Source organism: Syngnathus floridae, chromosome 2, assembly GCF_059516105.1.
Source record: "Syngnathus floridae isolate MCC-2025c chromosome 2, RoL_Sflo_1.0, whole genome shotgun sequence".
Taxonomy (NCBI): Eukaryota; Metazoa; Chordata; class Actinopteri; order Syngnathiformes; family Syngnathidae; genus Syngnathus; species Syngnathus floridae.
This window is the reverse complement of record NC_142414.1, coordinates 2,082,013-2,097,039: the sequence shown is the minus strand read 5'-3', so window position 1 is coordinate 2,097,039 and position 15,027 is coordinate 2,082,013. Positions and strand designations below refer to the sequence as shown.

The 15,027-nt window shown below is 40.8% G+C and overlaps 1 protein-coding gene across 1 annotated transcript in view; it reads right to left on the bottom strand.

The window, feature by feature from the left end:
• The window catches only part of edem2 (ER degradation enhancer, mannosidase alpha-like 2), a 42,033-nt gene extending 27,456 nt beyond the window's left edge, over positions 1-14,577 (bottom strand). The window contains exons 1-4 of the mRNA XM_088362957.1: positions 14,283-14,577; positions 6,046-6,156; positions 5,922-5,961; positions 5,727-5,832 (exon numbers count right to left, since the gene is read on the bottom strand). Coding sequence (XP_088219083.1) covers positions 5,727-5,832; positions 5,922-5,961; positions 6,046-6,156; positions 14,283-14,374 — 349 coding nt within the window. The 5' untranslated portion in view covers positions 14,375-14,577. The remainder of the gene's footprint in view (positions 1-5,726; positions 5,833-5,921; positions 5,962-6,045; positions 6,157-14,282) is intronic.
• Positions 14,578-15,027: the final 450 nt, after the last annotated feature.

Below are 15,027 nucleotides of genomic sequence, written 5' to 3'. Positions count from 1 at the left end.
AAATATATACAAAAAGAACAAAGTGTTTAAAGCGCTTCACTGAACTAAGACCTAAAACAGATATCGGCAAAGTATGGCCCGCGGGCCACATCCGGCCCACGGGGCCGTTTAATCTGACCCACGGTGCCGTTTAATCCGGCCCGCCAAACCTGAATAGATTGTACTGTTGAAAATGTTTTGGGTAATTTTCCCTGCAAAGACTATGTTTCCCCAGTAGATGGGGAAGCACCCGCCCACGCATTAACTCCCGGAATTCGTGTCAGAAAGCTCCGTGCACATTCACAACTGCGTGTACATACTCAGTAGTACGGACCCAGCACACTCGGTGCTCTATTTCCATCAGTGCCGAATTTCGAGTCTGGGCTGTGTGTCAGCAAACAAACCTTCCCCTGGAATCCTTCCATTAAAATGAGTGGCCCAAGGAAAAGAAAGGTGGACACTGAGTGCCGAGTGTTAAAGAAAGAGTGGGCAATTTGACTCGACCTACGTGTGCGAGCAGACGTTCTGCCACATGGACGTCAACAAAGCCCGTCACAGATCTAGGTTAACGGACCCACACCTCGGCTTGATCCTAAGAATTACCACAACAAATTTTACTCCAGACGATGATGCACTAACAAAAAAGGGAGACCAGCAATACCATTCCCACTGAAAATGAAGGGGAGTTTCTCTAGTTTGTTGTAAAAAAAAAAAAAAGCATTTTGAAAATAATTTGTACAAATAGCAGGGATTGAAATTTGCGACCATTCTCATTTTCAAACAATGCAGGATGCTCAAGGACATTGATGCACCATCTGTTTGCGACTAATCTTAACTTTTAAAGTTCTTAGGGCCGACTTTAAGGAAGTGTTTCCCGTTTCCTCACCTCTGTCACCAGGTGTTTGTGAGTTAAATCTCTGCTCTGATTTTCAGACATCTGTCACCGTGTTGCCGTCTTGATTCCTTTATTACCGTATTTTTCGCACCATAAGGCGCACCCTCATTGAATTTTTTATTTTAGAAATTATTTCATATATAAGACCACCTCCTGAGGTGGTCTCAGTACGGTTCGTTTTAAAGGGGTCTGAGTACGGTTGCCGGGTTCACATATGCACAAAAAATGCTGAGTCATCGATCTGAGTTCGTTTAGAGGGCTGAAAGGGACCAAGTGTGAAAACACCCTGATTCGTCAAGATGATGTATTTCAGGGGTGTCAAACTCATTTTTTTCGCGGGCCCTATTGTAATCATAGCTTTTTTCTGAGGGCCATTATGACTATCAACCCAAATAAATATATGAGCACCTCATATTATATACAGTAAAAGCTACAAAACAAACTGACAAATAACTCGTTTTCAAATCAGAAGAGTACAAACTGGTCAAATATTTAAAAATATATTTATATCAAAAGTGAAGACAATTTGCAATTCTAGTAATGACACACGAATTTGATGCACAATTTGTCTTCGCGGGCCACACAAAATGATGTGGCGGGCCGTATCTGGTCCCCGAGCCTTGAGTTTGACACCTGTGATGTATTTGGTCAGAATGTTTGCCGTTTGATGTGATTTCGCCTCATTAGATAAACATCTTTCATAAATCTGACCTGCAGGCGCTGAAGTGATGGAAACTGTTTTTCATAATAACAGTGTCGTATTTAATGAGAATCACTGATAGTAGTTTTTTTGTGAAATATTTTTGTAATGCTGTTAACAAATGCATTTGTTTACAAAAGCTTTTTTTGAATATCCATGCTTTACTACCTACCAAAGGCCAAAACCTTTTATGCAATGACCTTTACATGTCGTTTATATTACTTCACACAAACACTACATCCATCTGCTCCTGCTTCGGCCCCCCGGTCAAAATTTAGAACCCAATTTGGCCCGGCCCGCAAGCCAAAAACTTTGCCCACGCCTGACCTAAATTCAGATCTCAAAGTATTGACTTAAATTTGGTAAACAGCAACTCCTCCTTAGCAATGTTGTATGTAGTATTACATTTGATAACCATTTCTGATTCCTCAGGGGACCTATTTTTTGCTGTCTACCGCTGAAATAACACGTTTTTTTAACATTTCAATAGGAAACGTTGTTTACCCGCTTATAAATGGACTATTACCAGCCACACTTTGTTCACACTCCTGACACTAAATAAAGTGCATTGCGTTCCGGCCTTTGTCATACAGCTTACTGATTGAGTGCTCTGTCTTTTGACTAGATGGACTCTCAGTAGTAGGGCTGGTTGTAACTTTTTCTTGGTGAAAAAAAACTGCCCATGTCTTCATTTTCCCTCGATTTGTCGCATTTATTGTGTTTTTCATTTCGTCTAAGAGCGGTGAACAGAACCATAGCCAGTCAGAAGAAAAAAAATAGCCAAGCCCTGTCTCTTATTGGTTTAGACCACAATACTGTCCTGCCACGAGTGTGAGTCCCGTCACAGAACTAAGAGAGCTTATGCGCTTGCAAAGAAATTTATTTTTTCACCTGGGCATCATCAGGTGCACCGGTGCAACCTAGAAAAAAACTTTGCACTTTTAAGAAAATGGTCGCACTTTCGAGCCCTGCAGATGAAGGTGCTCTGGTCAGATGAGACCAAAATTGAACTTGTTGGGCTAAATGCGCATTATTTATGTTTGGCGTAAAAGTAACACTGCATATCAACCTGAAAACACCATCCCATAGTCTCGGGGTGTTTTTTCAGCAAGGAGAGGGAAGATGGAGTTGATGGAAAGATGGATAGAGCCAAATTCAGGGCAATTGTGGAAGATAACTTCTTGGGAGTCTGTAATTAGTGATTACTAGTTGATTGCTGTGTAACTTTCTCGTGTCAGCATCACTGATACTTTGCTTCTATGGTATGTTTGTGTTGTATTTGTTTGTGCTCACAACTACTTTTATAACGATTTTTTTTTTCTTTCATTTTTAAACATGTTTGAGAAAAAAATGTTTGACATCAAATGCAGTCAAGAATGTGGCATGCAGGGTCGCTGATGGTGTCGGGCACAGGTGTCAAACTCAAGGCCCGGGGGCCAGATACGGCCCGCCACATCATTTTATGTGGCCCGCGAAGACAAATTGTGCATCAAATTCGTGTGTCATTACTAGAATTGCAAGTTGTCTTCACTTTAAATATACCGTATTTGCCGGTGGATAAGTCGACTCGGTGTATAAGTCGACCCTCTAAAATTCGACGGAAATTTACGATTTCATGATATATCCTTTGTATAAGTCGAGCTCAATTGTTGCATTATATTAAACTTCAAAATTCAATCAGAAATATGCGAAATTTATTGACGAAATGTGTTCAAATTCGCGAGTTTGTAGCGAGCGATCTATACGCCATTTTAAATATTATTTACTTCATGACCCTGTGATATTACGCGCCGAGAGAGACTAACAACAATGAACACTCTTAGAAACGGGTTTATTTTTAGTTAAGAAACAACAAATTATAATTATAAAGTGATTGCATAGAGTTCAAAATTCGTCTTCATCGTCGCTATTTCCGAAAAGCGTTTGGCGAATATTTTCTAAATGCCAACGGCTCTTGCGCCATAAAGAGTCCGCCTCGGCTGGTTCCCCATGTCGGCCAGAACAAGTAAAAATTCGGCCTCTTACCCTGGAAGTCTGGCCAAGTTTGGCGAATATTTTCTAAGTGTCAACGACTCAACCGCCGTAAAGTGTCCGCCTCGGCTGGTTCCCCGTGTCGGCCACCACAAGTGAAAATTCGGCCTCTTCCCCTGGAAGTCCGGCCAAGTTTGGCGAATATTTTCTAAGTGCCAACGACTCAACCGTCGTAAAGTGTCCGCCTCGGCTGGTTCCCCATGTCGGCCACCACAAGTGAAAATTCGGCCTCTTCCCCTGGAAGTCTGGCCAAGTTTGGCGAATATTTTCTAAGTGCCAACGACTCAACCGCCGTAAAGTGTCCGCCTCGGCTGGTTCCTTCGGTCGGCCAGAACAAGTGAAAATTCGGCCTCTTCCCCTGGAAGTCTGGCCAAGTTTGGCGAATATTTTCTAAGTGCCAACGACATTCATTTAGACATGGCGATTGAATGTTTACGTACCAGTAGTTATTGTCGTTGCTTGACGCGCGATGACTCGCACATTCGCTCAATACCCAGTACTTCCCCCTAGCAGTCATCGTCGCTGCCTGGCTTTCGATGTCCGTTATTGAGGTGAGAATATTTGAAATTGTTGCTGAGGATGCGTGTTAATGCGACAAACGCTTTATAATGATTCAGTTTCTCGCTGTTTGATGAGCCTGACGGACGCACACCCACGCACAATGAGATGCATGAGAAACGGCCTTGGTTACCATCACATTTGAAGTACGAAGTTAAATTTTATGACTCGGTGTATAAGTCGAGGTCGATTTTTTTCGGTCGATTTTGGATCGAAAAAGGTCGACTAATACACCGGCAAATACGGTATATATTTTTTTAATATTTGACCAGTTTTTACTCGTCTGATTTGAAAACGAGATATTTGTCAGTTTGTTTAGTATCTTCAACTGTATATAATATGAGGTGCTCATACATTTATTTGGGTTGACAGTCATAATGGCCCTCCGAAAGAAGCTATGACTACAATGCGGCCCGCGAAAAAAATTAGTTTGACACCCCTGGTGTAGGGCATATGTGTCAAACTCAAGGTCCGGGGGCCAGATACGGCCCGCCACATAATTTTATGTGGCCCGCAAAGACAAATTTTGCATCAACTTTGTGTCATCATTAAAATTATGAATTGTCTGCACTTTTAAAAAAAATATATATTAAAATTATATATTCAAAGATATTGCTTGCAATTTTCATTATCATTCGTCGTTTTAAAATATTTTGATCTTTGATTTAAAAAATATTCATTCATCAGTTTGTTTTGTAGCCTATACTGTATATAGAAGACGTTGACAATCATAATGGCCCTCCGAGGGAAAAAATGACTACGATGCAGCCCGCGACAAAAATGAGTTTGACACCACTGAACTGTCGGGTATTGGTGTCAAACTCAAGGCCCAGCGCCAGATACAACTTGCCACAGCGTTTTATGTGGCCTGCAAAGACAAATTGTGCATCGACTTGTGTCAATACAAGTCAATACTAAAATTACAAAAATTGTCTTCACATATAAAATATAGATATATTGCTAGCAATTTTGATTACAATTCAGCTTCAGATATTTGACCAGTTTTTACTAGTCTCAGATTTGAAAACTAGTGGCTGCCGAAGGAACTATAACAGCAATGTGGCCCGCGACAAAACCACTGTTGTAGGGGTATACTCGCCTGACTTGCGTAGGATAAATTCCCGCTCAGTCTGCTTGATGAAGATATTTTCATCCTAATTCATATAGAACTACAAGGCCAGGGGTGGGCAATTCCGGTTCTGGAGGGACCTGCATGTTTTATAGGTCTCCCTGCTGCAACACACCTGATTCAAATGATCAGGATTGTTATCCAGCTTCTGCAGACCTTGATAATTATCTGACCATTAAAATCAGGTGTGTTGCAACAGAGTGACATAGAAAATATGCAGGACACCGGCCGTAAAGGACCGGAATTGCTCACCCCTGCACTAGGCAAACCTGTCATCGGAGGGATTATTTTCTAAATTTCCAAGTGGTGCTAATTAGTGAGTCTTGGGGACTGGAGAGGCAAAATTGTCAATTAAATGAACAATCAATTATTAAATTAATTTATCATTTTTTTTATTAATTGATAAATTTACCCTTCTTATTTTTTGTACAAACCTCTGATGTTGGTCTCAAAGACAGAGGCATTGATGTCAATGTCAAAGTCAACTGTTTCTTGTAGAAGCGATGCCACGCGCTGAAACTCAGTGTGGTTTCCCAGTACCTTGACAAATGCACATGTATACCTGTATCAAGTGTCAATGAACAAAAGAACAAGATTCAGCAATGCAGGATAGCCATTTCCAATCTCACCAGCAAGGTATCAAGTGCGTCGATGAGCGTCAGTGAGAAACTGGAGGAAAAAAAAAAAAAGAGAGGCAACAGTGACTATGGTGATTTAAAATAACAGCCACTTGGAAGGAAACCTTGATTTCACCTGCCCCAAGTGTCCTGACCATCACAGGTGAGGGGGCGAAGCTCATCATAAGGGAAAGCGTTGTCCAGGTAACTGTTGTAGGCGTGATAGAACATACCTTTGATTCGTTGTCTGAAAGAGATTCAGGTGCACATTATCACAGATACTGTTCGAGACACCTCAAATGTAACATATTTTTGTTATATTTACCGTATTTTTTCATACTTTGGGTGGGGGGGCGACTTGTACTCAGGAGCGACTTATGTGAATTTTTTCACAAATCTTTACTTGATCATTAACACTTTACTTACATACTAGTATAGTTGATCCAGTGGTTCTTCACCTGGGTTTGATCGAACCCTAGGGGTTCGGTGAGTCGGTCTCAGGGGTTCGACAGTGCCCCCACTGAGGAGGTCCGAACAAACCTGTTTTATCGTGTAGCTTCTGATTTGCCAGTATGTAATTTATTGCGAGTTCATGCATTGTGTTGGGTTTGTTCTTTGAACAAGGTGATGTTCATGCACAGTTCATTTTGTGCATTAGTAAAAAACATCTATGTCTTGAATTTAAAAAAAATAATTTTTCACTAACGAGGGGTTCGGTGAAGGCGCATATGAAACTAGTGGGGTTCGGTACCTCCAACAACGTTAAGAACCACTGAGTTGATCACTTCACATGTTATTTTCACTTTAAACCGCATGAGGGCGCACGATGGCTGTGGAATAATTGGAGCCTCACTGACAATGAGTTCCATTCACTGACTTCCGAAATCGGGAGATTTAATGATTTGGAGTGACACAGATTATTCGCTAAACCTGTTATTTATGTTATAGTTATTTGATATATACCATATTTTCCGGACTATAAATCGCTCCGGAGTATAAGTCGCACCAGCCATAAAATGCCCCAAAAAGTGAAAAAAAACGTATATAAGTCGCTCCGGAGTATAAATCGCATTTTGGGGGCAATTTATTCGACAAAATCCCACACCAAAAACAGTCATGAACGGGCAACAACAGGCTAAACTATAGCAACAACAGGCTAAACGATAGGTATGCGAACGTGACAAACACAAACAAAGAGCTGAGAACGGGCCTGACGTAACATATAGAGTGATTAAGGACAACTATTACATGAATAACATGTTTATAAAACCATCAGTGTCACTCCAATTCATTAAATAGCAACAACAGTCTAAACGATAGGTATGCTAACGTGACAAACTCAAACAAAGAGCTGAGAACGGGCCTGACGTAACATATAGAGTGATTAAGGACAACTATTACATGAATAACATGTTTGTAAAACCATCGGTGTCACTCCAATTCATTAAATAGCAACAACAGGCTAAACGATAGGTATGCTAACGTGACAAACTCAAACAAAGAGCTGAGAACGGGCCTGACGTAACATATAAAGTGATTAAGGACAACTATTACATGAATAACATGTTTATAAAACCATCGGTGTCACTCCAATTCATTAAATAGCAACAACAGGCTAAACGATAGGTATGCTAACGTGACAAACACAAACAAAGAGCTGAGAACGGGCCTGACGTAACATATAGAGTGATTAAGGACAACTATTACATGAATAACATGTTTATAAAACCATCGGTGTCACTCCAATTCATTAAATCCATCGATCGTTCTTTGTCAACAATGGGTGCGCACGGCTGAGGGCGCTTGCACTTCAAAATATTCCACAGGCTCATATAACAATAGATAAACTATATTTCAAATAACTATAATACAAGCCAATAATATTATCAAACCATCCGTGCACTTTAATTCCATTAAATCCATCGATCAAATTCCTCGTCCTTTGTCAACATCGCCGCGCGTGCGCCCTGACGTCAGCCTCGTCTTAATCCACAGATCTACTATATAACTATATTGTAGCGTTAACAAAGTACAAGGATAGACGTGGGTTTGGTAAACGGCTCTTTATTAAACAAAACAAACTTCCAAGCGTGTGGCGGCGTGGACTTCCAGACAGACCGGGCGTGCGTAATGGCCATGTCCGAGCCCCGCGCACCGTTCGCGGACAGCCACTCGGCCGAGCGCCGGCCCCCGACTCAGTAGAGTAGGACCGGGCGTGCGTAAAAGCCATAATAGTTTTTCAAACCTTCTATGTCACTCCAAATCCTTAATTCCTTCAAACTCTTTGTCCTCCGTGTCATTTAGAAATGATCACCGCTAATGATGCCGGTAGTCCTTATGTGGGCACGTTTGTATGTAAACAACCGCCGCGCCGCGCTACTGACGTCACTTGAAATAGTAATCCATTGGTACATCACGGTTCTCCAAACTTTCTTTCTGCTGTTCGATTACTGTTTTCAGCTGCATATTTTACAACTTGAAGTTTGTAACCTGCAAAATATGAGTTTCTTTTTGGTGCCATTTTTAAGCCCACCCAGTTGATGAGTCACGGCCAACGGTGAAATTTAGAGCGCCCTCATCCAGTTTCGTCTGAAAATAAATTTTTTGGGGTTGTTTTATCAAAGTTAAAGTCTGCTTTATCGTCAATTTTTTTTTATATACTAAGACACACAAAGAGATTGAAATTACGTTTCCACTATCCCTCGGTGAGATAGTACACATATGCATACAAGCAACACAAAAAAAAAACAAGAAGGCACAAACAATGAATAAATAAGAGTGTTGAATAAATGATAAATAAACAAATAATAATAAATAATAATAATAAATATAAGAGGAGCAAAAATGGAGCAAGTGTACATACAGCAGACAGTGGACTTGGATATGGTGCTTTAAAGTGTTAATTGCTTTATTTGATGTTTTCTCTATTTTTTATGTCTTGAATATGTTCAAGATAAAGATATAAAAGCATGTGAAGTGATCAACTATACTAAAAATAACATGGGAAGTGGTCAACTATACTTGTAAGTGATGTCTTAATGATCAAGTAAAAATTTGTGAAAAAAAAACATATATAAGTCGTTCCTGAGTATAAGTCGCCCCCCCACCCAAACTATGAAAAAAACCGCGACTTATAGTCCGGAAATTACGGTAGTTTATTTAGAGGAGCAACGTGTATGTTGTTAGACTTCAGTAGTTTCCGATTTTCAAGGGAGGCCGTGAAGACAGCAGGGGGGCGGGAAGCGGAAAGAGCAATCGAGGGCGCTTGCGTGTGTTGGCTCACATGTTGAGCTCTTGATTTGTGAAATAAAGAGCCGGTTATCAAACCTATGTCTTGCCTGGTACTTTGGTAATGGTATAATATAGTTATATACGTAGATCTGTGGAATAATTGGAGCCGCCAACTGACAACGAGGCTGACGTCAGCGCGCACGTAGGTCCGGAATCGATAGCTGGGTTTTTTTTTGTTTTTGTTTTTTTTTGGACACAGAGGATTCCAGGATTCCAGTGGATTTAATGATTTGGAGTGACACGGATGGTTCGTTAAAATTGTTGTTTATATTACATTTATTTGATATGTCTAGTCTGACGTCACCAGGCACATAGTTCCAGTGTCAACAGCTGTGGGTTTTTTTAAGTAACACGGAAGACGAAGATTCTGATGAATTTACAGATTTGCAGTGACACGGATGGTTCGATAAAATTGTTGTTTATATTACATTTATTTGATATATCTAGTCTGACATCCGCAGCGCACGTAGTCTTTCCGGCGTCAACAACTGTTTTTTTGTTTTGTTTTTTTCCAAGTGACACGGAAGACGAAGATTCTGATGGATTTATTCATTTGGAGTGACACGGATGGTTCGATAAAATTGTTGTTTATATTATTGTTATTTCATACATAGTTTATACACTGATCAAAAAAACTTAAAGGAACACTTTGAAAATACATCAGATTTGAATGATGACAACAAAAATGTTGGATATCTATGCTGAAATGGACAGTTTAATGTCTCAGGAACAAAAAGAGGCCACATCTCTTGATGGAAATAAAAGTTTCCAGCCTACAGAGGGCTCAGTATATAGACACCCCAAAAATCAAAGTGAAAAAATTATGTGGCAGGCTCATCCATTTTGCCTAAATTCAATTTCTGCAACTCAAAATTATTTTCAATATCTTGTGTGGCCCCCACGTGCTTGTATGTATGCTTGACAACGTCGCGGCATGCTCCTAATGAGACGACGGATGGTGTTTTGTGGGATGTCCTCCCAGATCTGTCTAAGGGCATCAGTGAGCTCCTGTAAAGTCTGAGGAGCAACCTGGCGGCGTCTGATAGACTGAAACATTATGTCCCAGAGGTGTTCTATCGGGTTTAGATCAGATGATCGTGAGGGCCATTCAATTGTGTCAATTCCTTCATCCTCCAGATGAACTGTCTGCATACTCCTGCCACATGAGGCCGGGCATTGTTGTGGATCAGGAGGAAACCAGGACCTACTGCCCCAGCGTAGGGTCTGACCATGGGTGCAAGGATTTCATCCCGATACCTAATGGCAGTCAGACTGTCGTTCTCTAGCCTGTAGAGGTCTGTTCGTCCCTCCATGGAAATGCCTCCTAGACCATCACTGACCCACCACCAAACCGGTCATGCTGAATGATGTTGCAGGCAGTATAGTGCTCTCCTTGGCTTCTCCAGACCCTTTCACGTCTATCACAGGAGCTCAGGGTAAACCCGCTCTCATCTGTGAAAAGCACAGGGCGCCAGTGGCGGACTTGCCAATTCTGGTGTTCTATGGCAAATGCCAATCGAGCTCCACAGTGATGAGCAGTGAGCACAGGGTACACTACAGGACGTCGTGCCCTGAGGCCACCCTCGTGAAGTATGTTTCTGACTGTTTAGACAGAGACATTCACACCAGTAGCCTGCTGGAGGTCATTCTGTAGAGCTCGGGCAGTGCTCAACCTGTTTCTCCTTGCACAAAGCAGCAGATATCGGTCGTGCTGATGGGATGAGGACCGTCTACGGCCCTGTCCAGCTCTCCTAGAGTAACTGCCTGCCTCCTGGAATCTCCGCCATGCTTTGGAGATTGTACTGGGAGACATCAAATCTTCTTGCATGGATGTGCCATCCTGGAGGAGTTGGACAATCTGCTCAACTTCAGGAGGGTTAAGAAATCGCCTCATGCTCCCAGTTGTGATAATGACTCTAGCTAAAGCCAACACTTGTGGAAAACCAGTTAAAAAAGATCAAGAGGAAGAAACTTGAAATGGCCTCCACCTGCAAAACCAATCCTGTTTTGGGGACTCTCGTTGTTGCCCCTCTAGTGCACCTGTTAATTCCATCAACACCAATGCAGCTGAAACTGATTAACAACCCCCTCTGCCGCGTACCTGACCAAAACCTTATCAGAAAAGTGTAATTGAATTCATGCCATACCCTGATAAAAAAACTGTTCCTTTAATTTTTTTGAGCAGTGTATATTGTTATATGGGCCTGTAGAAAAATTTGAACTGCAACGCGCCGCTGACGTCGGACTTGTTTACATAAAGGAGGACCAACTCAATCGATGGCTTTAATGATTTGGAGTGACACAGATGGTTTGATAAAGGTGTTATTTATGTTATAGTTATTTGAATAACTGTTATTGTTACATCAGGCCCGTTCAAAGCTTGTCGTTTGTGTTTATGTCACGTTAGCATACCGTATCGTTTAGACTGTCGTTGCTTGTTCATGTCTGTTCTTGGTGTTGGATTTTGTCGAATAAATTTCCCCCAAAATGCGACTTATATTCCGGAATGACTTATATATGTTTTTTTTCACTTTATTGTACATTTTATGGCTGATGCGATGTATATTTCGGAGCGACTTTTAGTCCGAAAAATACAGCATGTAGAACAGCCCTCTACTATAGAATTCCATGCCGACGCAACACGGCTCAGTCACGTACGGTTTTGAAAAAATTGGGTTATTCTACAAACCACTACAGGACCTGGGCAAATTGCCGTATTTTCCGCACCATAAGGCGCTTTGGGTTAAAAGGCGCAGACTCAATTGCGGAGCATATTTTGTATTTAATCCACACACAGTACCCACTACATTATAGGGCGCATGTATGCCATGACTTACGGTAAACAAAAAAAACGTCACGGAGCAAGACCGCAAGTTTGGTTGTACTCTATTCTACTGTATACCCATGTACTCTACTGTACTTGCATTATTGTTAATTGATATTCATACACAAATCCGTCCAAGTCCTCATCTTCTGGATCCAAATTAAACAGTTGGGTCAAATTTGCCATTAAACATGCCAAGTTCCCTCTCGTCATTGTCTCGTCGTTGTCACGTTGCTCTTCACCCTGGCTTTCCAGAAAGCTCTGATTGATCCTCGTAAGCATGTCTCTTTGTTCATGCCATTTTAGAGGGTCCTAATGCTGTTTTCTTTGCACAAACGATGGCGTGTACGGAGGTACGTGCTCTACGTTACGTACAGTCTTTTTTTGCCCCGAGCTACGTAAAACGTAATGTCCTCTGATTGGTTCATCTGGTCTACATATTACGCCTGTTTATTGTGTCACTGTGTGGCGGAAGCCACACAAAACAACTTTACAGATTTGCACAAACGTATTTATTTATTTATTAACCAATGGTGGCGGAGGTACGTACTCCTCTACATGTTACGTTGCCCCGATCTACGTAAAACATAATTGGTTGATTGGTTCAACGGGTCGTCATATTTCGCCATGCAAAACAACTTTACAGATTTTGGAATTTGGTCCACACAAAAGGCACACCTTATTTAAAAGACGCCCCTTCCTTTTTTGAGAAAATTAAAGGCTTGGAAGTGCGCCTTATGGTGCGGAAAATACAGTCACAGTAACAGACGTACACTGGCTTTGTAGGTCCTCATTCAAAGAACCAGAGACCAAGTTGGAAAAGGGGATTTAAGATGTACATATGTATCATCTTACATCCATGAATATAAAGGTATTGTATTCTTCCTAACATTGTGACTACATTGTTGTAGTTTAGCAACATACTAAAAACAATCGTGCAAGGTACTGAACCCCCAGTTACTCATGGGGCTATATCATCAGTAGGTGAATGAGGACTTCAGTGTAAAGCACTACGAGTGCGTTAACAAGCGGAAAAGTGCAATACAAGTGAAAGAGCATTTACCATATATTTAGAAAGGATATGCCAAGAGCAATATTGTATTGTTACATTGTAAAAGTCCTGCTTCTGTGATGTTTTCTTATTGTGTTTGTCTATTTTTATGTTCAAACTAAGCATCAAATCATTAAGCATTTAGTCATAAATTTCATTAGGTATAAGGATAAATAGTTGTAGAAGGGAAATAAGAAGAGTGTAACATTTAGGATTAGTAACTATTCATCCAGTTTTTAACTGTAGTTTCTCTGTCTAAATATTATGGCAACCTTGGAGAAAAATATGTGATGAGATGTCATGTTATCTCATCATCATCATCATCAGCTACACCGTAAATATGTGAATAAATCAAGAAAAGACTGATTATGGAGAATCAAACTTGAACAATACAATTCCAGACAGCTACCGCAGCCCATACGGAAAGTGAAAGTTTCCAACTGATGAATTGATGATCAGAAGTGTGTGAGATAGTGTTATCACAGGTCATTTCTTCCTGCAGCTGTAAGACTTTACAAAAAAAAAAAAAAAAAACAGTGTGCAATAAATTATTTGTATATGTATTGAACTGTTCAAACATAACAACAACCACCAAAACATAACCTTATAGAAGATTCATGACTCTATTTTTAAAACTTTAAATTGTTTTTAATTCCTGTTTTTGTTTTCTTTTGTTAATGGCGGCTGTGAACTGGAATTTCCCCATGAAGGAATATATATAGAACTATCGTTTACCGTAAACTATCTGAGTTGCAACGCAGCTAAATGCTAATGCTAGTTTAGCTAATGTGGACGATGGTAAAGGCTGCGCAACCAAAGTGCCCAGTAAATTTTGAATCATATCCGTTGTTTTGGGGCGAGGTGTGGATCCGAATGGGACTACGTATGGTTCTTTTGGGTCCTGACCCGAAATGGTCAACTAGTAACTTATAAATGAAAATGTAGTACAGTAGTAGTTCTGAAGGTTCATTAAGTCGCCCATGGAAATAAATGGTCAGTCACCATATATTAGTGATTGGTGACTGTCAAATTATAATCTAAATATGAAAATGAGTTTTGTTTTCATAATAACGACATTGAATGGTTCATTTTTCCACATTTCGACGCAGAGCAGTGTTTGTTTGCGTTCAAGTTGAGTATTGGATTTTAACGTACGGGAATGGAGTTTTAAAATTCTCCAAACTTCGGTGCAGATGTGTGCGCTTACCTGACATCCCGCATTTCTTCCTCGGTAAACTGATGACCCCCCGCCGTGCTGATCCACAAACAAACCAGAAATATGCGCACGAGAGCCCGCATGGCAGCCGACGTTACAAACAATAACTAGTTCAAAAACAAGGCGGGAGCACTGCTAAAACACACTCCCCTGCGAAGTTATCAATATCAACCGACCACCGAAATCTAATACACAAAGTGCAACTCATTTTTCCACATTGCAATGTTGCTAGCGCTCGATGCTTCAAACAAAACCGGAAGTACTTCTAATGCCGTCAAAGGAATGTGTCTAAACCAGGGGTGGGCAAACTTTTTGACTGGCGGGCCGAATTTGGTTCTAAATTTTGATCGGGGGGCCGAACCAGGAGCAGATGGATGTAGTGTTTGTGTGATGTAATAGAAATGACATGTAAAGGTCTCGCATAAAAGGTTTGTGCTTTTAGTAGGTAGTAAAGCATGGATATTCAAAAAAAGCTTTTTGAAAACAAATGCACTTATTAACAGCATTAAAAATATATTTCACCCAAAAACTACTATCAGTGATTCTCATTAAATACAACACTGTTATTATGAATAATAGTTTCCATCACTTCAGTGCCCGCAGGTCAGATTAATGAAAGGTGTTTATTTTATGAGATCACATCAAACGGCAAACATTCCGACCAAATATATCATCTTGAATAATCGGTGAAAGCATACATCCAAATGAAGTAATCAAAACGGCAACACGGTGAGGG